At 38.1% G+C, this 27,628-nt stretch overlaps 1 protein-coding gene and 1 non-coding gene across 2 annotated transcripts; one reads left to right on the top strand and one right to left on the bottom strand.

Moving 5' to 3' along the window:
• LOC117715372 (vomeronasal type-2 receptor 26-like) lies at positions 1–27,628 on the bottom strand. The gene is made up of 6 exons (XM_034512152.2): positions 27,331–27,628; positions 26,250–26,547; positions 21,866–22,672; positions 15,650–15,874; positions 14,239–14,362; positions 1–893 (listed from the first exon to the last, which is right to left on the bottom strand). The coding sequence occupies exons 1-6, from the start codon at positions 27,546–27,548 to the stop codon at positions 1–3; spliced, it is 2,565 nt and encodes an 854-aa protein (XP_034368043.1). The 5' UTR covers positions 27,549–27,628.
• On the top strand, positions 11,699–11,830 carry LOC117715844 (small nucleolar RNA SNORA17). Its single transcript, XR_004607647.1, has one exon. It is a non-coding gene; the product is annotated as a small nucleolar RNA SNORA17 (small nucleolar RNA).

Raw genomic sequence — 27,628 nt, 5'->3', positions numbered from 1 at the left:
TCATTTAAACAAATTCTTTCTAGAATGGCCACCTGACCTCAGGAGGATCACATAACATTTGGGAAGAAATATACAGCCCAGTAAGGTAGAACTGGAGGCCAGAATTGAAAGAATCTCCACGGCCACCATGGTTTTGCCTTTGGAGCTCAGGTAGGCCAGTACAAAAGAAATCCATACACTGCAGAAAACCAGCATGCTGAATGTGATTGTTTTTGCCTCATTGAATGTGTCAGGTAGCCTTCTTGCCAGAAAAGCAATTAGCAAGCTCAGACTAGACAGAAAGCCCAAATACCCCAGAACACAGTAGAAAGCAAGGGTGGACCCCTCATTACACAAGAGGATGATTTGCCCAAACTCTGACTCCATGTCAACATCAGGGAAAGGGGGATATGTTCCCAGCCAGACTGCACAGATGCACACTTGAATGATGGAGCCACAGCAGACTATAGCATTTGAGAGTCGGGTCACCATCCACATTCGTAAGTTGCTTCCTGGTTTGATGGCTTTGAAGGCCACAACCACAATGAAGGTCTTTGCCAAGACAGCAGAAACAGCAACAGAAAATACAACCCCAAAAATCACTTGTCTTAAGACACAAGTGACTGTGTTAGGTTGGCCAATGAATATTAAGGAGCAAAGGAAACAGAGCATTAGAGAAACTAGGAGGAGATAACTGAGATTTCTGTTATTTGCTCTGACAATGGGTGTGTCCCGATAGTGGATAAATAATCCTAAAATCATGGCTGAAAAGGCAGCTAAACTAATGGCCACAGAGACCAAAACAGCACCTAGAGTATCATCATGGGACAAAAATGTTGTAACTTTAGGGAGACACTGATTTCTCTGCTTATTTGGATATTGATCTTCAGGACACTTGATGCATTGATCCATATCTGAAAGGGAGACAGATTAGTTTATTACATTCCTCTTTTGTCCAAAGGTGGACATTTGGGATCTATACTTTGAGTGGAATCATTTTTGCATTCTGAATGATATGTCCCTGGTTATACTTACTGAACTATTATTGAAAAACAATAGAACAATTATTTTTTCTTTTTAAGAGAAAAATACATGTGCACTTGAATTCATAAAATACTCAGAAATTGAGTGGACTTAAACTATATGGAAGAATCAGAAAACAAGACATAAAATGCAGTGAAATCAGACAATTTGAAAATTATATTTGACCCCAGCCTGGTCTGCTCCTATGTGGACACTGGATACTGAGGCTTCCTAGAGGGCCCACTGTATCCAGAAAAATAGGTAAGAACACCCACACACTGCCCTATGCCCATAGCTCAGTGCAGGGAGCTCTCAGATTCCAGCAGATACCCAAACCCGGCCATGCAGAATACCACTCTCCCTCTGCCTCTCTCCTGGATCTGAGGCCTGGTGCAGAATCCTGCCTAGTCTGCTCCTGTGTGGACACCAGATCCTGAGACATCCTAGAGGTTCCACTGAACCCAGAGCAGCAGAATACCACTTCCCTTCTGCCCCTCTCCCAGATCTGAGGCATGGTGTAGACCCCTGCATGGTCTGCTCCTGTGTGGATACCAGATAACAAAATATCCTAGAGGGTCCACTGAACCCAAAGCGGCAGAGGTACCACTGAATCCAGAGCAGCAGAGGAACAACTGAACTCAAAGTGACAGACAACATATCCCGAGACATCTTAGAGGAGCCACTGCACTCAGAGCCGTGGACACCTTATCCTGAGACACCCTAGGGGAGACACTGCACCGAGAACAGCGGACACTTAGCTGGTCTGCTACCTTGGAGACACCATATCCTGAGACATCCTAGAGGAACCACTGTACATAGAGCAGCTGGAGCTCAGCATTAAATGATCACAGAGACATCTGGACCCTGAGAAGATAAGACACAAGCAAGATTACTGGAAAGGCAGGCTCCAGTCAGTTATAGTGAGTACAGGTAGCACTAGAGTTAACCAGATGGTGAAAGGCAAGCACAAAAAGGTAAGCAACAGAATCCAAAGTTATATGGCATCATCAGAACCCAGTTCCCCCATCATAGCAAGCCCTGAACACCCCATCACACCAGAAAAGCAGGATTCAGAATTAAAATCACTTCTCATGATGATGATAGAGGACTTTAAGAAGGACATAAATAACACTCTCAAAGAATTTAAGGAGAACACATGTAGACAGGTAGAAGCCCTTTAAGAGGAAACACAAAAACCCTTAAAGAATTGCAAGAAAACACAACCAAACAGGTGAAGTAATTAAAAAATATCCAAGATCTAAAAATGGAAGTAGAAACAATAAAGAAACCACAAAGGAAGACCACCCTGGAGACAGAAAACCTAGGGAAAAGATCAGGAGTCATAGACACAAGTATCACCAACAGAATACAAGAGATAGAAGAGAGAATCTCATGTGCAGAAGATACCATGGAAAACATTGACACAACTGTCAAAGAAAATGCAAAATAAAAAAAGCTACTAACCCAAAACATCCAGGAAATCCTGGACACAATGAGAAGGCCAAACCTAAGGATAATAGGTATAGATGAGGGGGAAGTCTCCCAACTTAAAGGACCAGTAAATATCTTCAACAAAATTATAGAGGAAAACTTTCCTAACCTACAGAAAGAGATGTCCATAAATATACAAGAAGCCTACAGAACTCCAAATAGTTTAGACCAGAAAAGAAATACCTTCTGCCACATAAGAATCAAAATATCAAATGTACAAAACAAAGAAAAAATACTAAAAGCAATAGGGAAAAAGGTAAAGTAACATATAAAGGCAGACCTATAAGAATTATACCACACTTCACACCAGCATCTATAAAAGCCAGAAGATCCTGGACTGATATCATACAGACCTAAGAGAACACAAATGCCAGCCCATACTACTATAACCAGCAAAACTCTCAATCAATATTGATGGAGAAACCAAAATATTCCATGACAAATCCAAATTTACACACTATCTTACCACAAATCCAGCACTTCAATAGGTATGAAATAGGTATGATAATAGGTATGAAACTAACACACAGAGGGAAACTACAACCTAGAAAAAGCAAGAAAGTAATCTTCCAACAACCCTAGAAGAAGATAGCTACACAAACATAACTCCACTGCCAATAACAAAAATAACAGGAAGCAACAATCATTTTTCCTTAATATCTCTTAATAGTAATGGACTCAGTTCTCCAATAAAAAGACATAGACTATCAGACTGGATACATAAACATGACCTAGCATTTTCCTGCATACAAGAATCGCACCTCTGTGAAAAAGACAGACACTACCTCAGAGTAAAAAGATGGAAAACAATCTTCCAAGCAAATGGTCCCAAGAAACAAGCTGGAGTAGCGATTCTAATATCAAATAAAATTGATTCTCAACCAAAACTAAACAAAAAAAAATAAGGAAGGACACCTCATGTTCATCAAAGGAAAAATATACCAAGAGGAACTCTCAATTCTGAACATCTATGCCCCAAATACAAGGGCACCCACATACATAAAAGTAACTTTACTAAAGCTTAAAGCATACATTGCACCTCACACAATAATAGTGGGAGATTTCAACACCCCACTCTCAGCAATGGATAGATCATGGAAACAAAAACCAAACTAAGACACAATGAAACTATCAGAAGTTATGAACCAATTGGACTTAACTGATATCTTTAGAACATTTCATCCTAAAACAAAAGAATATACCTTTTTCTCAGCACCTCATGGTACCTTCTCGAAAATAGACCATATAATTGGTCACAAAACAGGCCTCAACAGATAAAAAAAAGATTGAAATAATCCCTTGTACCCTATGAGATCACCATGGACTAAGACTCATCTTTAATATGGACAAAAACAACGGAAAGCCCACATACACGTGGAAACTGAACAATGCTCTGCTTGATGACTTGGTCAAGGAAGAAATAAAGAAAGAAATTAAAGACTGTTTAGAATTTAATAAAAAGGAGGACACATCATATCAAAACTTGTGGGACTCCATGAAAGTAGTACTAAGAGGAAAACTCATAGCTCTAAGTGCCCACAAAAAGAAGCTGGAAAGAGCATACACTAACAACTTGACAACACACCTGAAAGCCTTAGAACAAAAAGAAGCTAGTATACCCAAGCAGAGTAGACGGCAGGAAATAATCAAACACAGGGCTAAAATCAACCAAGTTGAAACAGAAAGAACTATACAAAATATCAACAAAACCAGGAGCTGGCTCTTTGAGAAAATCAACAAGATAGACAAACCCTTAGCCAGACTAACCAAAGGGCACAGAGACAGTACGAAAATTAATAAAATCAGAACTGAAAGGGGAGATATAACAACAGAAATTGAGGAAATTAAGAAAATCATCAGATTCTACAACAAAGGCCTATACTCAAAAAAATTGGAAAATGTGGATGAAATAGACAATTTTCTAGAAAGATACCAAATATCAAAATTAAATCAGGAGCAGATAAATCATCTAAACTGTCCCATAACACCTAAAGAAATAGAAGCAGTCATTAAAAGTCTCCCCACCAAAAAAAGTCTGGGACCAGTGGTTTTCGTGCACAATTCTATCAGACCTTCCAGGAAGACCTAACACCAATTCCCTATAAACTATTCTACAGAATAGAAACAGAAGGAGCAATACCCAATTTGTTCTATGAAGCTACAATTACGCTCAAACCTAAAACTCACAAAGACCCAACAAAGAAAGAGAACTACAGACCAATCTCTCTTATGAATATTGATGCAAAAATACTTAATAAATTCTCACAAACCAAATCCAAGAACACATCAAAACAATCATTCATCATGATCAAGTAGGCTTTATCCCAGGAATGCAGGGATGGTTCAGTATTCAGAAATCCATCAATGTAATCCACTACATAAATAAACTCAAAGAAAAAACCCACATGATCATCTCACTAGATGCTGAGAAAGCATTTGACAAAATTCAACATCCCTTCATGTTAAAAGTCTTGGAAAGATCAGGAATTCAAGGCTCATACCTAAACAGAGTAAAAGAAATATACAGCAAGCCAGTAGCCAACATCAAACTAAATGGAAAGAAACTTGAAGCAATCCCACTAAGATCAGGGGCTAGACAAGGGTGTCCACTCTCTCCCTACCTATTCAATATAGTACTGGAAGTCCTAGACAGAGCAATTAGACAACAAATGGAAGTCAAAGGGATACAAATAGAAAAGGAAGAAATCAAAATTTCACTATTTACAGATGATATGATAGTATACTTAAGTGATCCTAAAATTTCCACCAGAGAACTCCTAAACCTGATAAACAACTTCAGCAAAGTGGCTGGATATAAAATCAACTCAAACAAATCAGTAGCCTTCCTCTACTCAAAAGATAAACAGGCTGAGAGAAAAATTAGGGAAATGACACCCTTCTCAATAGTCACAAATAATATAAAATATCTTGGAGTGACTCTAACCAAGCAAGTGAAAGACCTGTATGACAAGAACTTCAAGTCTCTGAAGAAAGAAATAGAACATCTGAGAAGATGGAAAAATCTCCCATGCTCCTGGATTGGCAGGATTAATTTAGTAAAAATGGCCATCTTGCCAAAAGCAATCTATAGATTCAATGCAATCCCCATCAAAATTCCAAATCAATTCTTCATAGAGATAGAAAGAGCAATTTGCAAAATCATTTGGAATAACAAAAAAAAAAAACCCAGGATCGTGAGAACTATTCTCAACAATACAAGAACTTCTGGGGGAATCACCATCCCTGACATCAAACTATACTACAGGGCTATAGTAGTAAAAACTGCATGGTATTGGTACAGAGACAGGCAGGAAGATCAATGGAATAGAATTGAAGATCCAGAAATGAACCACACAGGTATGATCACTTGACCTTTGACAAAGGAGCTAAAACCATCCAGTGGAAAAAGGAAAGCATTTCCAGCTCATTCAAGTGGAGGTCAACATGTAGAAGAATGCAAATCAATCCATTCTTATCTTTTTGTACAAAGCTCAAGTCCAAGTGGTAAAAGACCTTCACATAAAACCAGATACATTGAAACTAATAGAAGAGAATGTGGGGAAGACCCTCGAATACCTAGACACAGGGGGAAAGTTCCTGAACAGAACACCAAGGGCTTATGCTCTAAGATCAAGAATTGACAAATGGGACCTCATAAAATTGCAAAGCTTCTGTAAGGCAAAGGACACTGTCAATAAGACAAAATGCCAACCAACAGTTTGGGAAAAGATCTTTACCTTCCTACATCCAATAGAGAGCCAATATCAAAGATATACAAAGAACTCAAGAAATTAGACACCAAACAACAAAATAACCCTATTAAAAATGGGGTACAGAGCTAAACAAAGAATTCTCAATGGAGGAAACTCTAATGACTGAGAAGCATCTAAAGAAATGTTCAACATCCTTAGACATCAGGGAAATGCAAATCAAAAACAACACTGAGATACCACCTAACACCAATCAGAATGGCTAAGTCAAAAACTCAGTTAACACCAGATGCTGGGGAGGATGTGGAGAAAGAGGAACACTCTTCCATTGCTGGTGGGATTGCAAGCTAGTACAAACACGCTGGAAATCAGTCTGGCAGTTCCTCAGATAACTGGACAAAGCATTACCTGAGGATCCAGCTATACCACTCCTGGGCATATACCCAGAAGATGCTCCAACATATAACAAGGACATATGCTCCACTATGTTGATAGCAGCCTTATTTATAATATCCAGAAGCTGGAAAGAACCCAGATGTCCCTCAAGAGAGGAATGGTTACAAAAAATGTGGTACATTTACACAATGGACTTTTACTCAGCTATTAAAAATAATGAATTTGAGAAATTCTTAGGAAAATAGATGGGACTAGAAATTATCATCCTGAGTGAGTTAACCCAATCACAAAAGAACACACATGGTATTAACTCACTGATAAGCAGATGTTAGCCCAAAAGCTTGCAAGAGCGAAGACTCAACTCACAGACCACATGAAGCTCATAAAGAAGGAAGACCAAGTGGGGATGCCTCAGTCCAACTTAGAAGGAGTAACAAAAATACTCAAGGGAGCAAATATGGAAACAAAATGTGGGACAGAAACTGAAGTAGGGGCCATCTGGAGACCATTCTACCTGGGTATTCATCTACAGTCACCTAAGCTAGACACTGGTGTAGATGGCTGGAAGTGCATGCTGACAAGAACCTGATATAGCTGTCTCCTTAGAGGTCTGCCAGAGCCTGACACATTCAGAAGACGATGCTCACAGCTAACCACTGATCTGATCAATGGTTTCTTAATGGAGAAGTTAGAGGGAAGACTGAAGGAGCAGAAAGGGTTTGTGACCCCCATGAGGAGAGCAACAATACCAACCAACCAGAGCTCCCCAGGGTCTAAGCCACCAGCCTGGGAGCACATAGGGAGGGACCCATGACTCCAGCTGTATATGTAGGGGAGGATGACCTTGTCGGGCATAGGTGGAAGAGGAGATTCTTGGTCCCATAAAGGACGAACACTGAATGTGGGGGAATGTGAGGGTGGGGAGGTGGGAATGGAGTGGGGTAGGTGGGGGCACAGCCTCATAGAAGCATGAGGAGGGGAGAAGGAATAGGAGATTTCTGGGGGGGGAGTGGGGCAAAAGGATAAAATCTGGAATGTAAATATAATAACCAATAAAAAAGAAAATTATATTTGATTACATATTAAAGAAAGAGAGTGTATTCTTTAAAGCTCTTAGTTTTTTCTTCCCTTTTGTACATTTTCTTCATTAAAAAACTTTTTATTGCTTGAAAATTTCATATGTGCATATAATGTGTTTTGATCAAATCTACCACAAATTTCTTTGGCCTGCATTTATTTGTCTCTATTCCTCCAACAATAGTTCCACCAAACTTTATTTGTTCTTGTTTTTTTTAACCCAGTACAGTCACTTAATGCTGTTGTATCTATATGGATTTAGGACTATCCACCATAACATAGGCAGCCTAACAGAACTACATATTTTCAGAAATCTGACTGTCTCTTGCAGGCATCAACTGTCAATAGTATTTTGCTAGGGCTGGGACTTTATGCGCTTGTCCCCTGTCCATCCTATGATATTGTGACTTGCTCTGTTGCTAGTCTGGTGCGTGCTTCTGTGAGTTTTTGTGTTCAAGTTCTATGTCATGTCTGATAAATACTGCTTTACTACAGATGTCCCCTTTATAGCTCTTACAGAGTTTATAGCTTTAGTTCACAATGATCCCTGGAGCTGTTGTTTCTCGGAGCTCTTGGTTACTATTGTGGAAGGCCTAGAATACAAAACTTGCTAAGAATTGCTGACACCTATATTTATGAACTGTGGTAATTTCTTTTGTTTCTTTGATTTTGATTTTACCAAATAATATATCATTGTTGTAGAAATAATGCTTTAGACATTACATTTTAGAGATGAATATTGCTTCTTATAATAAAAAGTCCTAGTTTGAGTGGATTTCTTAAAACCATTAATTGAATTCTGACTGGAAGGTTATTGATGGAAGAATAATTTTGCAATTAATTTTCAATGTACATTTATTAATTACATTTATGTTATTTGGGTTTTCTGTACTTTTACAGAAAAATTTAGTAAATTTCTTCATGTAGTGTCATTTTTTTAAAAAGGTACAGGTGGAGGTCTGTCTTTGAATATTTAAATATTTAAGACAAATGCAGTAAAATAGAAAGCCTTATTAACTAAGTTTAGATTTCCTTCTCTCTGAAGGACACTTGCATGGGACCCATCTTTAATGGAGCAGAGATATAAGGAGGAGAACTGAAACCTTCTTCAGGGGCAGAGGGAAGAATCAAGGTAGAGAGGGCAGGATAGACTCTCCTGCAGAGGGAGGTGTGTTGGGAGCAGTGCAGCTGGTAACAAAATGGGTTTCAACCAAATAGGGGTCTTTTTGACCAGATACTGCCATCTGAGTATCTGTGGCCAGTGGCCTCATAGACAATAACATTTAGCCATCAAAGAGAAGGTAAAAACTAGCTGGTGATCATCCTAAAATAGTTCCACCATGGACTATAAATTTAATGACAATTTTGTTTCTGTAGACAAGGCCAAGAAGATTACGTTCAAAAAAGATTCTTGAGATTTATATGTTTTTCCTGTTAATATATATATATATATATATATATATATATATATATATATATATAACAATCAGTCAGCATTAGCCCACTTTTGAGTACGTCTCTGCTGAATAATGAAGATGCACTGTCTTGTAGTGATGATATATACTCAAATAGATGATTTCTTAATTCTTAATAATAGTCTTATAAGAATTCCAAAAGTTGTATTAGAAATTATTAAGATCACTTATTAAAACACTGCTATTAGTTCCTTTCTGATGTCAAAACTGCAGTGAGAACTGTGCCATACTTCAAGAGTCCCAAGTTAAATGCTTCTGAGATAGACATGCATCTAGAACTTAGAGCACATCCCAAGAGGCTGTAAAATAATTAAACACAGGACATAAAAAGGGAACAAATGGTTTAATACAGGTCGAAAACAAGAAGACAAAATAATGAGTGCTTTAACTATATGAAACTTCAGTAATATTTTTGTCACAAAATTTATGGTTTTTAACTTTCAATGAACATGTACATCTAGTGAAAGATGATGAACATTTAGCTAGATAAGTACTCATAATTAATGTGCATATCAACTTTCTGTGCTGTAACCTCCTTACTAAATTTGTAATTTGAATTTATGTGTAAACTTGTGGTGAAGTTTTTACCATGTGATCATGTATACTGAAAGATGTATACATGCTTAGGACAAAGAAAGAGAAATCCCTCCCCCCCTTTTTTTATAGAGAATTGAAGAAGAACTTTTTAGAGAGAAAAACCCTTTAGAAGAACTTTTTAGAGAGAACTTAGAAATCAAGATTAAAGTCACATTTTAAAAGTTTCTTCCTCAGAACAGCCTTCTTTATAAGAGGGCCATTTATTTCTGCAAACACTGGTTAGTTTGCCAGGCTAAACAAACAGACCAGAGTCTTTCACAACTCTATAAAATGGTTCAGGAAAAAACTCAGTGAGGTGATCTGCACCTGTCTCCTCTTAGGAATCAATTAAAATCTTGTACAAGAAGATAAAAGGCACAAACAGAATATACACAGAGAGATAGGAATGTCATTACTGGGAAAATAAAAACAAAAGCAGAAGCTGTTTAAGATGGTCTTCTGTCCTACACATGAATATCCCACAGACCCAGAGATGATTCAGAAATCAGATTGGACCTAGCAATTTCTTCCTGTAGGGAGCCTGGTGAGAATACTCCACAGCCCCTCCTGCTTATCAAAATACTCATCTACTTTGCAGTTCTCTGACCAGATTAAACCTGAAACAGAAACACAGAGACAGGCAAGACAGTAGATAACCAGGCACCCAGACAACCAATTGGAAAAGAAAAAGCTCAAGTTTTTGGGTTAGGGGAATTCAGTACATCACAAATGAGCCCCCAAATGTAAGGGTGTCTGATTTGCAAAGAATGATACTCCAGACTCAAATGGTATGCAGCAGTAAAGAACATTTATTCTGCAGAAAACCCGATTGTAGGGGTGTACCATAACTCAGAATGGAAGACACAGGTGTGGACTTTGCAGGGTCAATTTAAAAATGTCAGGGTAGAAATGGATGAATTTACCTTTGAATGGTTGCCTTCATCTCCACACATATAGGTGATTTGTGATTGCTTAATGGGGTTGTGGGGGAGTGTTTCTGATCAAGTATATTTGGCTCAAGTTAGGTGGTCAGGCAGTTCTACAGCTCCTGATTAGATGCCTGTGAGGTGGGCGCAGGGTAGGTGGTAGGAAAGCTCAGTGTCTGCCTCTCAAGGGCGTTTTTTTTTTTTTTTTCATGAAATCAATTTGTTTTGTACTTTTCCAGATGTGATAAACAGAAACTTGAGCATCACCTCCCAAATTACCAGTTTGAAACATGTTATGGAGGTACTCTGGTGCTAGTTAACTCAGTCTTCTATGTAGGGAATAGATTGAATTTTATAAAAAGCATATAATGAAGTCTTAGTGACCACTGAAAACCCAGTGGACCATATAAGCCAGTCTGAATGAATTTTCAAAGGTGTATGGTGAGACTTGATTAAATTTAGTCCATGTAATTAAACATTTTCATGGTGATACCTGCATAATCTGTGAATGCAGATGCACCTAGATCACACATGCCTAGTATATCTCAAGGATTTGTGAACAATTCCCTGCATGAAAATATGCTAAATGCATGATGATGATAGAAATATATTCTTAGAATTATTTGATACAATAGGGTGATATCACCCAATTGATCTCCTGATTTTCAGTAAATATAAACTTGTACATTTGCAATTCATTTTCTAAGAGTCAGTATATTTGAAATAGCAAAAAATATTGTTTCAGATTATGAAACATGTAAGTACTGAAGCATAAATATAATGTTAAGGGTAGGATAATCAGTCATATATACTTGTAAACAGTAAGCCTTCTGTTGATGGCTTGGAAGGTACTATAATGAGGAGAAGAGAGAAAGATTGCCACAAGTATATTAGGTACAACTAGAGGTATTTTAAAGAAATGCTATCCCTAGAGAGTATTAGTGTGGATATATTTTCTTCAATTTTAATCTATTAAAGTCAGTGTGTTACTTTTCTAAAAGTAAACAAAGGGTGGATTAGTAGTTGATAAGGATCAAGAGTAAGGACAGCTCTTAGAGGTGTTGCAGGTGTGGCTGCTGTGTCACATGCACACCAGTAGGTGGCAGAGAGGAGAGAGGTTATGTCTACCCACAGTGTTCTGACCTGGGAACATCTGAATGATTAGTAGCCTAACATTCCCTGGAAAAAGAAAGCCTGAGATGACCACTATTCCACTGCTGCACAAACCCAAATAACTCCCAGTACGAGGAACAAGGCAGAGACTAGAAGAAGTCTCTCTAGGCCTGAAGCCACCAGGTTGGAGTGAACTCAACTCAGACAATCCTCAGAAGGGGTCATTCAGGCCAGATGAGTAATGATCCTGATATAATGCCTTCACCAGCTGCAGCACACAGGAGAATGAGCTCTACACCTCTCCTTGTTAGTACAATTGAGCTGACCCTGCTGGTTGGGACACAGGTAAGCCAATCCCAAGGGAATGAACATGGCATAACTGGGAAGCCACTTGACTGCCATGCACTGATATGGGTGAGGGAGAGATGCCCTCTTCCTTACCTCGTGTGACCTACAATTAACTGGTAGTAGTGCTGGCCCCAAAATCATCACAGCAGAAAAGCTATTTATATACCTTCCCTGCCTCAGCACTCAGAAGAGCAGGTCCTGAACCTTGCTTTGTCGGCATGTTAGAGGTGGCCCTGGATGTGGGGGTTGCAGGTGAACCAGCACCAAGAATATGAGTGTGGAAGGACTACTCATTCCTCTTATCTGTTGGCTGGTGGTGCTAACCAAAGAGAGGTTGCCTTCTACCCTCTCTTGTCCCTTGCCATCTATGATAGGCAGAAGAGCTTGTCCTGTTATTGTGAGACTGGGAGAACTGGCCTTGTCTCTCCCCAGCTGCAGCACTTAGGAGAACAGTCCCTGAACTTCACCTGAGCAGCAAGGTAGAGCTGGTCCTGGTATGAGGGGTTGTTTGTGAACTGGACCAGAGAGCATAAAGGCAGGGAAGTCTTTATGATCTAGGCCTTTTAATTGGTCCACCCCAACATCTACTGCCCTATGAACTACTGGAGTGTGTGAGGGGAACAGTCCAAAATATCTAAAACTTCAGGATCTTCATAACACATGACGACAACAACAGAATATTTAAGAGCAGCCCCAGTAACTATAGAGTAGCAAAATCCAGAGTACAAGCAAAGAACTCTGGCAAGAAAAGAAGTATAAATATAAGGGTATGTCATGGGACACACTGTGACATATTACAGCTTCTACAATGATACATTTTTCTCTTAGTGTATTGAAAGGTTGCAAGGGGGAGAATCCATACAAAAGGAGGTGAAGCTGAGAGGGATTGGGGTGTATGATGTGAAAATCACAAAGAACCAATGCAAAGTTCATTTTAAAACAAGAAAGATCAAGGACTTAGTGGTGCTCATCTGCAAGCCCAGCACTGAGGACATAGTGGGCTTGCAGACTACCACTTCTTCACCAACAAACAAAGCAAAGGACAGTATTTTCAACAGTCATTGATAAGTACAGATTTCATTCAGGAGAATAAAATTGGATTTACAAAATACCTTCCTTGAAATAGATGTTAGATGTGAAATAAGGACACCAAAAGCTGGTAGTAAGCTTTGCTGCTGTGCTCTGGGGAGGCTTTGCAATGAGAATCATTTTTAAGAAGATATGACATCTTGACAGTCAGAGGACAGTGGGAGGGGCATTTCTGCTTATCACTTGCAACCCGCACATCACTAATATACTTGCACATCACTCTTATCCCACACATCTCTCACAGCCAGAACACCACCCATCCTCTGGGATCTCTCAGGGCTTAGTTGTACAGTGACCTCAGGCTAGTTTACCTTACCAGGGACTACATAATATGAACTCCCACAAGAATCAAAATAATTCCAAAGCAAAAGTATTAACTTTTCCTATTGTTATGGTACTGATAACTGTTTGGGGTATATAAAGACTATCTTTGACCATTGTTCATAGTTTAGAGTTTGCAGGGGCAATAACTTTCACCATTTCTATTGCTACAGTAGTAACATAACCATTGGTGAAAAACAGGGGTACAAAGAAAAAAGAAACTGAACTCAATGTAGATGTGCAGAAGACAAATAGGCCACAAAACAGAAGCACTCTGTTGGTTTTACTTACCCGGGAAGCTAAGCCTGGAGCATTGCAGGAGCCCACAGGTTTGATACCAATCAGGACAAGCCAACTCACTAACTAATAAACAACCAACAATAAAAAAGACTGTGTTTTTGTTTGCTTGTTTTGAATAGGGTTTCTCTGTGCAGCCATAGGTGTCCTGGAACTCACTCTGTAACCTAGGCTAGCCTTGAAATTAAAAATCCACATACTGAGTACTGGGAATAAAAACCTGTGCAAACTCCACAAAGGAAAAACTTGTTCTAAAGTATTAAGAGTTACATATATTAACGGTAACTGTGTCTTCAGGATTTTTGTTTCACACTTCTGCCCCATTGTGAATCATTCCCACATTCAAAATCATTTCTAGGAATTTAAACATTCAGAACCATTTCCAAAAATTTAAATTCAGAATCATTTTATAAATACCTGTTTCATTTGCAATCTCTCCATCTGAACACGGGAGACAATCAAAGCAACAGAATGGTTTCCCCTCAACAGGTGCTTTCCTAAATCCAAGTGGACAACTGTGACTGCAAACAGATACAGGAGTCTGTACAGGAGACAATGGAGGAGGGAATGCAGTCAATACATAACATTCAGTATTGGTATCCAGATGGTAGATTTCAGCAGGACCTCTGTGTACTGTGACAACTAGGAACTACTGTGCTTTTAGAGAGTATGAACCCAAAGTATCTCTTTCTCTCTTTCTTGAACTCTCTCTCTGTCTCTATTTTGAGCCCTTGCTTTTTGTTTTATTCTGCTGTTATTTTTATTTTATTATATTTTGTATACTGTGTTATTATGTTTAAAACAATTTTTAAATTTGAAGATAATTTGATCCTATCCTTTCCCTACTGCAACTCTGTCCAGATCTTCTTCTGCTCCCTACTCATCCAAATTCATTATCTCTCTCAAAGAACAAACCAAAATCCCAATAAAATAACAATCACTTAAAACCTAGAAAATAAAATACAATAGCACAAAAAAGCAAAGCATAGCAAAACCCACTAAACACTAAGCAATTAAATGTATTTACATAAATATTGTTGATTCCCTCATTGTTCTACTAAACTACTCCTGAACATGAGACCTGAGTGAAGTAGTTGATATACCCAGTGTTTTATATTGAAGAAAATTTATCGGGTCTCTTGCAAACTATAATGTCCCCCCATTATTATGTAGCATCACTTTATTATCAGATCACCTAGGTATTCAGAGTAAACAGTTTCAACAATAAGGGGATGAATGTGCATATAGATTTAAAATTCAAATCCAGAAATATGTGTCCAGGATATTTAATTATACTGTGCACCCATAGACTGTGTTATTAACTGGAAATAGCTTATTTGGTTGTGGAATGGCTCAGCCCTCAGCAAATCTTTAATACCAAGCAACAAAAGTAAAATTAGTTGGTAAAAGGAAGCACCCATGTTTGAAAGTAGCATCTAATTGGTGGGGCAGACAAAGTGATGAATCAGAGAAAGATCTGACAGACTAAGTCAGAGATAGGATACATCCAGCCCTCCAAAGAATAACCTGGGAAGACATAAATTTCTGGGGTTCCACACCAGCAGTCAGGTACTGAGTTGGAACACAGTGATGGATGAAAGCCAAAGGCTAATGACTCATTAACCCTCCCTTACTTTTCTGGGACTCAGAAGCTGATGGCTTCTGGTGATTTAACTCTCTCTTCCTCTTCTGCCACTAGAAGCTTTGGTTTTTGGCAGTTACTCTCTTTGCTCTTCTTAGGCCAAAAGCTGATGACTTCTGACAATGCTATTCTCTGGAAAATTCCACTCTGAGAACAGCTCATGGTACTGACCTCAAAGATACTCACCTCCTTGTGGTATTTGCCCCAATTTATGAGTTTGTCATTTAGGGAAAGATGCTGAACACTGTGAGATTCAAAGACAAACTCGCCAACCTTCACTTGAGCTTCGGTACCACTTGGCAGAGACTGGTAATTAAGGATGTCAAGCTTGGTTGCTGAAACTGTCTTGTTCACAACATTCCCTTCATTGGTGCTTCTCCCAAGTTGACCCTTTTGTAAGAATGGATGGAGCTAAAAGTGAAAAATACCATTCAGAATTGCACTATAAGTCACTGAGATATAAATAAACCTGGTTAATTTCACTGTCCTGTATTTTTCTAACTGTGTTCTTGTGGCTTTCATTACTGTTCTTTATATCAAACATTTGTCATAGGTCTAATCCATGCTACCAGTAGGCCTATATCACACAAACATGCAAACAAACACAAACACAGATACACACATACATTCTCTCTCTCTCTCTCTCTCTCTCTCTCTCTCTCTCTCTCTCTCTCTCTCTCTCACACACACACACACACACACACACACACACATTCAGACAAACACTCAACAAATACTGAAAAAGATGTTTTCAACCAAATGGACATTACAGTAATCAGGTAGCTGTAGGAGTTCAATGGATAATAATTAACAAATAAAAATTCAAAATATCATGGTTTGCCGATTCCATGATAGTACATATACAAACTATCCCTACCAGGGCACTTCTGTGAGTAATGAATCCTTTCATAGATGTGGCTGGACCCAAGATTAACTAAAAATATTAGTAGTCTTTTGTATATAACTGACAAACAAACTGAGAAAAAAATCAGGAAAACAAAACTCTTCACTATAACTCCAAACGATATACAATAGTTAGGGGTAGCCAACTGAATCAGTTAAAAAGACTTGTTTAATAAAACTTTGAGTCTTGGGTTGTAGAAACAGAAAAAAATATCTAAAGATGGAAAATCTCTCATGCTCATGGATCAGTAGAATTAACATATTAAATAGAAAAATAACTTCAAGAGGTATCACCATTCCTAATTTTACATTGTAGAACAGTGCTATAGCAATAGAAGTCACAAAGTATTTATATAAAAACACACATGTTGAGAAACAAAATTGAATTGAAGACTGAGAAATAAATCCACACACCTCTGTACACCAATTACACATAAAATAAAGAAGACCGAAATACCAAGGTAAAAGAAAAGAACATTCAACAAATGGTGCTGTTCAAACTGAATATCTTCATGTTGAAAATGCAAATAGATCTATATTTATAACCCTGAATAACACTCAAGGTCAATTACCAATCACATTAAACCAGACACATTGAAAAAGGAAGATAAAGTAGAAAACAGCTTTAAACACATTGACACAGAACACAATTTCCTAAACAGAACAGTGATAATGCAGGCACTTAGATCAACAATTAATAAGTGGGACTTCATGAAAACAAAAAGCTTCTGCAAGGCAAAGAACAACTTCAAATTTCTACATAATGAAAATGATTTATACAAACTCTACATCTGACTGAGAGTTAATAACCAAAATATATAAAGAACTGAAGATTCTAGGCAAGAACACACCGAACAATCTAAATAAAAAGTGAGGCACATAGCTAAACAGAGAATTCTCAGTAGAGGAATATCAAATTGCTAAGAAACACTTAAAATAATATTCAATGTCCTTTGCATTTAGGGAAATGAAAAAAAACTACTTTGGGATTCTGTCTTCCACCTTTCAGAATGAATAAATGCAAAGACAGACGCTCATGACAGCAAGGATGTGGGCCAAGGGACACACTTCTGCATTGATGAAGGGAGTGCAAACTGGTTCAGGTACTATAGAAATCAATATGCTGGTTCCTCAGAAAGCTGGAAATCAATCTCCCGCAAGACTCAGCAACACTACTCTTGGGTTTATACCCAAATGACACTCCATCCTACCACAAAGATACCTGTTCACCTATGTTCACTGTGGGTTTATTTAAAATTGCCAAGAATTGGAAGAAACCTAGATGTTTCTTAACTGAAGAATGGATCATCAAATATAGTTATACAATGGATTCCTACTCAGATATTGGAAAAATGAGACTGTGATATTTGCAGGCAAGTGGATGGAACTAGAAAAGATCTAGAGTGCTGCAACCTAGACCCAGAAAGACAAACATAGCATGTAGTTACTTATATGATGTTGTTAGCTATAAAATAAAGGATAAAAATTTTATAATCCACAGACCCAGAGAAAGGCTAAGTAACAAGGAAGATTCTGTGCGTGGAGGGTACAGGTCATAAGCATCTCCCTGGGAATGGAAAAAAGAATAGATTTTGTGGGTAGACTGGGGGGGGGGTGGATAGAGATGGGAACAAGAAAAAAGGAGTTTGGGAGGGACGTATGGTGGAGAAGTTATGGACAGAGCCAAAGTGAGTGATGGAATAGTGGGGCATTTACAGGCAATGTCAAAACCTAGTGGAGTGGAGCTTCCTGGACCTATAAGGGTGACTTTAGGAAGAACTTAGTAATGGAGGATATGGAACCTGAACTGGCCACCTTCTACAACTAGGCAAGGCTCCCGGTGGTGTAGCTTTGACACCAGCCAGGGAAAAAATAACCTTGGACCCACAACCTGTCCTTACTGCAAGATGTGCTAGGACAACAGGGACTCTAAATCTGTGAGAGTAAACAAACAATGATCTAACTTGAGACTCAAGCCATGAGATGCATCACAAGCCAGACACTGTTTAGATGGCCAGGAACCTGAAGCCAGGTTGCTCAGAGAACTAACCACCATAGACCACAACAGCAACTAGTCAGAAACAGATTCCTAAGGCCATTCTGCTATAGTCATAGAGCAGTGCTGAGACCAGTTTTTATTAGAAACTTCATGTGGCTTTTGATGGGAGCAGATGCAGAGAACCACAGCCAAATGGTATGCATTGCCTGGGAAACCCATGGGAGATGGGGAGGAAGGATTGTAGGAGCCAGAGCAGCCCAGTACACCAAGAGAACACATCCCAAAGAATCAAAAAAGCAGGGTTGATAGTGGCTCAGAAAGACTGAATTGACAAGTACAGAGCCTGTACAGGTCTACCCTAATTCATATGCATACCTGCTATGGCTGTTTAGCTTAATGTGGTGTGGGACTCCTAGCAATAGAAGAGTGTGCATATCTGACTCTTTATTTTTGTTTCCTGTTGTACCCTTTTCCTACTACTGGGTGGCCACATCCAGCCTTGATATAAGGATATGTGCCTAAGCTCACTGTATCTTGTCATGCCATGTTGATATCCCTGAGAAATATTCCTTTATAGAGAAGAAAAACAGAGGACCAGGGGATCTGGAGGAGAGAGAGGTTGGGGAGGCAAATAGAGGAAATGGAGCAACTGAAGTCTTATAGGAAAGAAGAATAATTTTTAAAAAATTAATAAAACAATAACCTTTCCCTTACAGCTCAGGGAACACTATAGAAGAGGAGGCACTTTTCTTTCTCCTGTGTGACTTTCATTTGATACTTTTGTTTCATTTTATTAAATAATTTTTGTTTCATTTAAGAAAAGCAAAAGAATGAGTGAATGGATACATGAACTCAATGAAAAACCTAGTCACTAGGTTAAAAATGAACAACTGTACTGTAACAATTTTGGAGAAAGGCAAAATGAGTTTTCTCCCATGGAGCAACACACACACACCAGACACACCCACACCCACACCCCCCCCCACACACACACACAGAAGACTTGGGAGTAAAGAAAGAACTTTGTGGAGCATCAAATGTGACTAACACACGTGTGTATTTGTTACTGATCTGATAAAGCACTATGACCCAAGCAACTGACAGAAGAAAGAGTTGATTTGGGCCTATGGTTCCAGGAGAACCAGAGTCTATCATGAGGAGGAGCATGGCAGCAGGCATGTGTGATGACATAGGAGGCTGAATGTTCCCATCCTCATCTGTAAGATGAGAAGGTGGCTGTGAAGTAAGATGAAGATAAGTAAAGGCCAAAACCCCTCTGAACTGACATTTTACACCAGGAAAACTGCATCATCCATATTTCCCTAGACAAATGCCTCAAGAACCCATTGTTCAATCCTGAGCCCGTGGGGGACATTTCTCATTCAAACCACCAGACCTCTGCAGGGAGTAGAATGTGGAGTGAAGGAACTGAGGGGAAACGTAGTCAAATGAGCATTGTATACACTTGAATGGAATTATGATTATGAAACTCAATACCATGTGTAATAAATATATGCCAACAGAAACAATAAAACTATATTACTAATTATTTTACTAATTAGGAAAAATTAACTAAGTAGGTAAAATATCCCTTAGGTAAAACCTGTCAGACAATGATGAAAGAGATTGAGGAGACATCGAAAGGAAACAACATCAAGGATTAGAAAAGGTAATACTGTTTAAATAGTTCATTATGCAAAAGTTTCACAGATTAGGGGAATAGGGAAGTCTCTATGAACATTTAAATGACATTTTTTTCTCAGACATTGACAAGGCCTAAAATCCCCACAGGAAAAGACAGTCACAAAGAAGTCACATGCCTTTTGCAAACTTGAACAAGAACAAAATTAAAGCATTGTATTTCCCATTCCAAATAGTTTTGTAAACTTGCAGCAGTACAAGCATGGCCTATAACATGCACACATTGTAGAGGAGCTGAACAGAAGTCCAGAATCCAACTGAACAAATAAGACCTCAGGAACACACAAAGGGTGAAATGTAATCTCTTCTACAAATGCTGTTGTGAAAACAGGGTGAAAAACTGCCATTGGATTTTTGTCTGTTTCTTGTGTTTTGTTTTGTTTTGTTTTGTTTTGTTTTGTTTTGTTTTGTTTTGTTTTTGAGACAGGGTTTCTCTGTATAGCCCTGGCTCTCCTGAAACTTACTCTGTAGATCAGGCTAGTGTCAGACTCAGAAATCTGCCTGCCTCTGCCTCCCAGATGCTGGGATTAAAGGTGTGCATTGTGGTGGCACATGCTGGTAGGATTTGCTGAAGGAGACAGAGGTAGGAGGATCCTGAGTTTGAGGCCAGCCTGAGCTACATATTTTGTCTGTTTTCTATGCCAAATAAAGTAAAAACAGATCAAAACCTCAGAATAAAAATTCCTAGAGTAAAATTAGAGGGAAGTTCTTTGATATCACTGGTCTTAATGAGGGTATTTTCAAATGTAATATAAAAATCAGTCAATGAAAGCTAAGATAAATTGTCCTACCAGGAAACCATCTGCACAGCAACGAAAACAACCAACAGTGTGAGAGGACAATTCATGAAATGGAAGAAAATATTTGCACTCAAGATACCTAATAAATGGTTATTATCCCAAGTTTATAGGTAATTAATAAAATTATTTGACCAAAATGTTAAAATAAGTTAAAGTGTCCGTTAGATTGCTTTTTTTCCAAGAAAGGAATACAAAGTGAGTGGAAAGACACTTAACATCACCTGTCTGAGAGAAAGGCGAATGCAGCTCACCATGAGCCACACCACTTTCTATGTACTAGGATGCCTGATGTCAAAATTCAACACACACACAAGATTTATGTGATCTAATGGGATAATTAGCCCTTAGTCCAGAAATAAACTTTGATTCTTGGGTTAGAATCTCTAATTAAATACAGAGGACCCCACCTACAAAAAAGAGGTCACGAGAGTGAGAGAGGGCTGGTTGGGAGAAAGGCCCCAACAGGAGAGTGAGGGATACAGAATGCAATGGGGCAGAGGTAGAAAATGCACAACATTCATTATTTAAGTGTTTGAAAGTACCAAACAATGAGCAAACAAACAAAGTGCTGATAACAATGTAGAGGGAGGAACTCTGTTACAGTGTTAGGAACTCAAATGGTTTGTAAAGACAAGCAGAAGTGTGTGGGGGGAAACATGTGGAAAGTTGATGTGTCATGATTAGTGCCTCTCCATTCAATCCATATTCACTTTTGAAAAACTGTTTCATTTCCGTTGGTGTTGGGATCTGTTTTTCAAGACAATAAGAGGGCCTTAATATTATTATTTGAATGTGCTTAAAATAGAAAAACTATTTATTCAGCATCGTACATTTATTGTTTTCTGACAGAATTGTTAGTTCAACTTTAAGCACCACAAATGTGTTTTTCCTTAATTTTATCTCTAACTTGAGACTAACTCTGAAAGTTCATGAAACAACATGCAGAATTTACAAGCCAAGCCCAACACTGTAAGAAAACACAAGGCCAGCTATTGTTACCTTCCATGGGAGAGGAGCCTGGAGGACACTTTTATCATGGGAGTCTCCTTCCACTCTGAGTGACAGCTCCTCATGCAGTGCCTGGGCAATGGCGTGCACAGCAGCATGGACTTTGTAGCTGTAGTGTGAGGTATTCATATCCCACTCATAAAAAGGACATGTGCTCAGGCTGCCGTTTTGCTCACATTGACTATGTTCTACGACTCTATTCTGATAAATGTACGGACATTTAAATAAGATTGACCACACTTCCTGGATAAAGATATCATGAGGGTATTTTCTAGGTTGGACACTTTCGAGAAAATCCTTGAATCCCAGAATGTCATCCACATGAAGAGAAAATGATAATCCTCCAAAAGTGAACAAAGTATTATTTTGATAATAAGTAAACATGGTTAAATCCCAATCAGAAGTTGTGATCCAGACATTACGAAAAAAAGTATAGCCAATGATGTTATCGACAAACCTCAGAAGAGAATAACTGTCACCAAATGCAACAATAACACATGTCAATGTGAATCTTTCGAATAAAAGCTTCTTGTTTACTGTGTTCTTAGTAGGGATATCTGGAACCTTTTGTGCAAATGCAACACAAAGTCCATGGTTCTTCATCTCCTCTGTGATGTCCCCAAGGAAGAGTTCTCCCTTCATGTCATCTGAGATGACCAGGCCAACCCAGACCCAAGAGAAGTATAGCAGCAGTTGAATAATTCCCTGATACAGAGCTGTGATGTGCACAGGAAACTGGTAAGGAGACTGGAGCTGGACTCTGGTCCCAAGACTCTGGTCAAAAGGAGCATAGCTGATCTAAAGAGAAAGTTACCACTAAAGATATTACAATTATGTTTATTCCCAAATGATTTTGTTTATGTCTTCTCTTAATGCACTAGGACAAAGTAAACACTTAAATAACTTTGTGAAGAAATACCAGTTTGTTACCTATGTCCCCTCACTTACTTTTTAGTTTTTATATGAAGTGTATCTTTATCTTTTCACTTTTATAAAATGTATCAAACAGGGCTACAGAGTATCTGTCTCCTTCGCTCAGTTCACGCAATAGCAGTCAAACAAGAACATTTGCAAATCTGTCATTTCCCATACTAAAACTTTCCTCTTCCTGATATGGAAGTGGAGAAATTTAAAACTAAAGACCATTTACTTGAAGTCATGAATCCATAACTAATCAACCAATAAAGAGGAACCTAAGAAGTATTTTAAGACCCACTAGTGAATTCTATATTTCCTAGAAGTTCCTTTGTTTTTCTCTTTCTGTAATGCTCAACATCAGCTTGCTTAGGACAGAAGGCTGAATATCTACATCAATGAATGCTGTAAAGTTTCTCTTTAATAGTACCATCTGGTCACCCCCATCACATCTCTACCCTTCTTACAATAAACTTCCCATTGGTATTTGTACACTCTCATTCCTATGTACTTTAGGCTTTATGTAGAAAGTGTACTTTATGCTCTCTTCTGGGGTTGGGAGTGGTCTCCGTGTATGGTTGTGATGACATACCTACCTGCACAGTCACAGGGCACATTTACATGTAACACACCTGACACACACCATTCCCATATGTGCCACTTACCAGATACACACATACCTGCACACATACATATACAAATACATATATACACAGAAATGTATGTACAGAGAGATAGAGAGAGGGGGAGAAAGAGAGAGGGAGAGGAGAGGGAGAGAGAGGGGCTGAGTGAGGGAGGCAGTGAAAAGGAGAGGGAGAGACAATGAGGGAGAAGGAGAGGGAGAGAAAGAGGGACAGGGAGAGAAAGAGAAGTAGAAAAGTAAATGCTGGAATGGTAAGAGAAATCCTAAGGCAGGGAAAGTAATAAAACACTGAACTAAAAGCTGACAGAGATTTGTTCAGAAAGCATAACAGCAACATGGGAGAGTGTGAGTGGCATCAGGATGCAGACAGTAAGAACAAAGTGCATGTGAATGGGCATAATGAAACCCATGCATCCTATGATGACAAAAAAATAATTCTAAGGATTGAAGTTCAATTCCCAGCAACTGTATTAGGTGGTTCATAACCACTCACTCTGTCTCTGTTCTCTCTCTCTCTCTCTCTCTCTCTCTCTCTCTCTCTCTCTCTCTCTCTCTCTCTCTCTCTCTATCTCTATCTCTCTTTCTCTCTCTCTCTCTCTTTCTCTCTCTCTTTCTGTCTCTCTCTCCCCCTGTCCACAATTTTAAAAATAACAAAAATGTATTTACATAAAGATGGAACATGGCTAAGTAATAATATATGCAAGCAAAACAAAAGGAAATAGCCAAGCCAGCAGAATCCCAACTCAAACAAAGAGACCAAAGAAACATGAATGCCCCCCAAAATGGGACAACCCAAGTATCATGATTCCTTAACAACTGAATATAGGGACACTGATGTCAATAAAATGGCAGATGAAAAATATGAAATTTTCTAGTAAAACTACAAACCAAGGGCTAGAGTGTATTCACCTTTGCCATTCAATTTTAGTTTGAAATCCTAGCAAAATCAATACAGTAAAAACACACACAAATTGCGGTAAGAAGCAGGTAAATTATTCCTGTTTGCATTTGATATGTTTATTTCTGAATGTTTTCTCATGGGCTCCTCATAGAAATTTACATATGAAACTCTCAGATCTTATATACACTTTCATCAAAGTAAAATAACAGAAAATAGATATCCACACTAGTAGCTGTATATACATCAATAATGAATTTGTAGAAATAAAAATAATGGAAGTATTACCATGTGCAATTAAAAAGGCACCTAGAAGTAAGCATAAAGAGGTGGAAGACTGTAAAGGTATTAAAGACTAGGCTAGAAATTGGATAGACATGGATGCATATAGAATGGCCAAATTAATATTACAAAATATGCCACAGTGATATATTATTAAGAATAATTCACATCAATCTTCCTATGACTCTTTATACAAAACTAGCAAAGACAATTCTAAAGTTCATATGGAAACACAAAGTCTCCCAACTGTGCAAAGCCATCTGAAATAAAGAGGGTATTGGTACATGTTTTCCAACACCAGATCTCAAATTATACTACTGAGCCAGAGTAACATAGCAACCTGGTATTGGCATAAGATAAACCTTTTGACAAAGTAAACCGATCAATGAATAAAAGCACAGGGCTACAGTCAAAGACAGATTTTGGCAAAAAGACAATAGCTTCCACAAATTGCTAGGGCAATTGAATATCTAGCCACATGTAGAGAAATTAAGGTGGAGTTATCTGTCTCTCTACCCTGTGCAAAAATCAACTCAAAGCAGTTCATGACAGGAAAACAGAATGGGGAGCTGTTAGGTGACAGATCGAAAACCAGCAAGAGTCAGGTAGGAGGATCTGTGACAAAAAAGAGCCAAGTAAAATTATATACACATTTTTTAAAACTAATTACATTCATTATTAATGTTATAATTAGTATGTGTCCAAAGCCAAATATTTAAAAAGAAGAAATAGAATTCATTCATAAAAACCCATATAAATAAACATCTGGTCAGGCATGGTGGTACATGCCTTTAATCCCAGCCCTGGGCAAACAAAGGCAGAAGAATTTCTGTGAGGCTATCCTGAGCTACATAGGACATTCAAGACTGCATGTTGAGAACCTGTCTCAAAAGTAAACAAATAGGTAAACATTAAAAATAAAATGGCAGCCTAACACATTTGACCAAGATTTTGAGTTACTTCATGAATATAGTGAGAAACAGTTAGTACCAGATAACTGTTATTTGCAAAGTTAAATTCTAAAGAGCCCTTCTCAAGTTTATTACAAAGTAAGATGCATCTGAATTATAAATGCTACTCCTCTAGCATTGTTTATGAGAAATTGTTACTGGTCAAAAAAAATTTTAAAGCAAAATTCAAAACATTCATGCCAACAGAAAAATTCTAACCATTCCCAACAACCAGCCAGAGTGAGTCTGACACACGGTTCTTTGGAAAAATAAGTGTTATGTGTCAATCTGAGCTCATACCACAGTAAAGGAATCAGGAATATGTCTACAGTAGTTACTGTGAAGATACATGAGTAGAATTACTATAGTCCTCATGCTTTGTGATGCTCTAAAACTGGATATCAAAGAAAGACAGTGTTGACAATGGTATAAGGCAAAGGAAATTTTCTTGGAGTGGAAAGAATACAGATTGTCATTACTTTTATCTATATTTTTTTCAAATTTAAAGGTTTTAAAATTAAATTTATTATACAAACATGATTTCATCTTATGAATAAATTATACTGTAGACTTAAAATTATAACTAAGTAGTAAATTTTTAAGTACATCAATAAACAGTAACTGAATTAGTTAGCATTTATTATTATGTTGCTAGGTTTAACTAAGGAACCAGGATTCTTTGCATACTTGTGGAACATTGTAGAGACTTAGAACTCGGGAAATCTGAGTTGATATTCCTGTTGAAATGCCTCCTATCACAGCAACCAGCTTATCAGTCTTCTCAGGCCTGCAGCTGTAGTTAGGAACTGGAGGGCTCTCTCCTGAGAGCAAAGCCATAGAACTTTCCACAGCCTTCATCTCAAGAAAGTCAACATTGAAGAGATAGAATCCCAAGGACATATTGAATAGAATATTTGGGTCCTTGTTGATATTCTTTATAGCAAAAACCATTGCCAAAATGTGCTGATAATGTTTGGTAAGATAGCTAGGAGGAAAAAATGGAAAAGACCATTTTTGTGGGTATTTTAATTAATTAAAATTTATTTTTAATTAAAATGTAATTATTTCATTTACTTTCTCTCTTTTCTCCCTGCAGCTGCTCCCATGCTCTCTCTCAAATTCTGGTGTTTTATTTATAACTATCTCAGTCATATAAAGAATATAGCAATAATCCAAGAAACAAGCAGGATATTCTGTATTAGACATGTAGAGGAATTTGTCTTTAAAAAGAAGATTCATAGTACAACTTATTTTCAAATTCAAAATTATTGCTTTTTGATATTTTTGAGACAGAGTGTTGCTTATCCAGCCCAGGATATGTTTAAACTCACTAGTCAGACTCAGTTAACTTTGGGCTAACAGTGATCCTCCTGCATCTGCTTCTAAAGCTCTGGGATTAAAGGCATGCCTAAATGAAAAAGTGAGAGGTAGGGGGGAGACAGAGAGAGACAGAGAGAGAAACAGAGAGAGAAACAGAGAGAGACAGTGAGAAACAGAGAGTAACAGAGACATTGAGAGAGACAGAGAGACAGACAGAGACAGAGAGATCCAGAGACAGAGACACACAGAAGACACAGAGAGACAGAAAAAGACATAGAAAGACAAGCAGAGATACAGAGACAGAGAGAAACAAAGACAGAGACTCCATGAAGTTGAAGACAGGAAACATTCGAGGGGAAGTAATAAAGGTGGGTTTAATCAACACATATTTTATACTTGTATGAATTACCAAATTAATATTTTTTAAAGTGAGAAGCCAAATACTTACACATGAACATATTCTGGAATACGGTTTATATCTGTAAAGCCAAATCTCCTTATTCTAGTGTCTCCAGCAGATGCTCTAAGGGAGAAGAGTCCTCCAATAACAAAATCCCCATCTTGATAGTAGCCAGGAGAAGCAGGTAAATTTAAGGAGAAACAAGAAATATGTTCCTGGAATACAGTGAGATCTATCAAGAGAGAGAAAGCAATGAGAAATTTCATGCTAACATTGATAAATAAAAAATTCAGAAATCTCTTCAGTTAAAAATCTTGGGCTAATCGATCCAGATAGCACATCAACA

Source organism: Arvicanthis niloticus, chromosome 9, assembly GCF_011762505.2.
Source record: "Arvicanthis niloticus isolate mArvNil1 chromosome 9, mArvNil1.pat.X, whole genome shotgun sequence".
NCBI classification, from domain to species: domain Eukaryota; kingdom Metazoa; phylum Chordata; class Mammalia; order Rodentia; family Muridae; genus Arvicanthis; species Arvicanthis niloticus.
This window is presented reverse-complemented; position numbering and strand designations above follow the sequence as displayed.

Excerpts from the sequence above, each read along its gene's own strand:
- LOC117715372 (XM_034512152.2), bottom strand. The coding sequence starts at position 27,548 with ATGAAATTTCTCATTGCTTTCTCTCTCTTGATAGATCTCACTGTATTC. Across the intron at positions 15,875-21,865 it reads AGGCTCCTCTCCCATGGAAG|CTCCATCCATTCTTACAAAA; the intron begins GTAACAATAGCT and ends TTTCACTTTTAG. Across the intron at positions 14,363-15,649 it reads GGGGCAAATACCACAAGGAG|ACTCCTGTATCTGTTTGCAG; the intron begins GTGAGTATCTTT and ends TCTCCTGTACAG.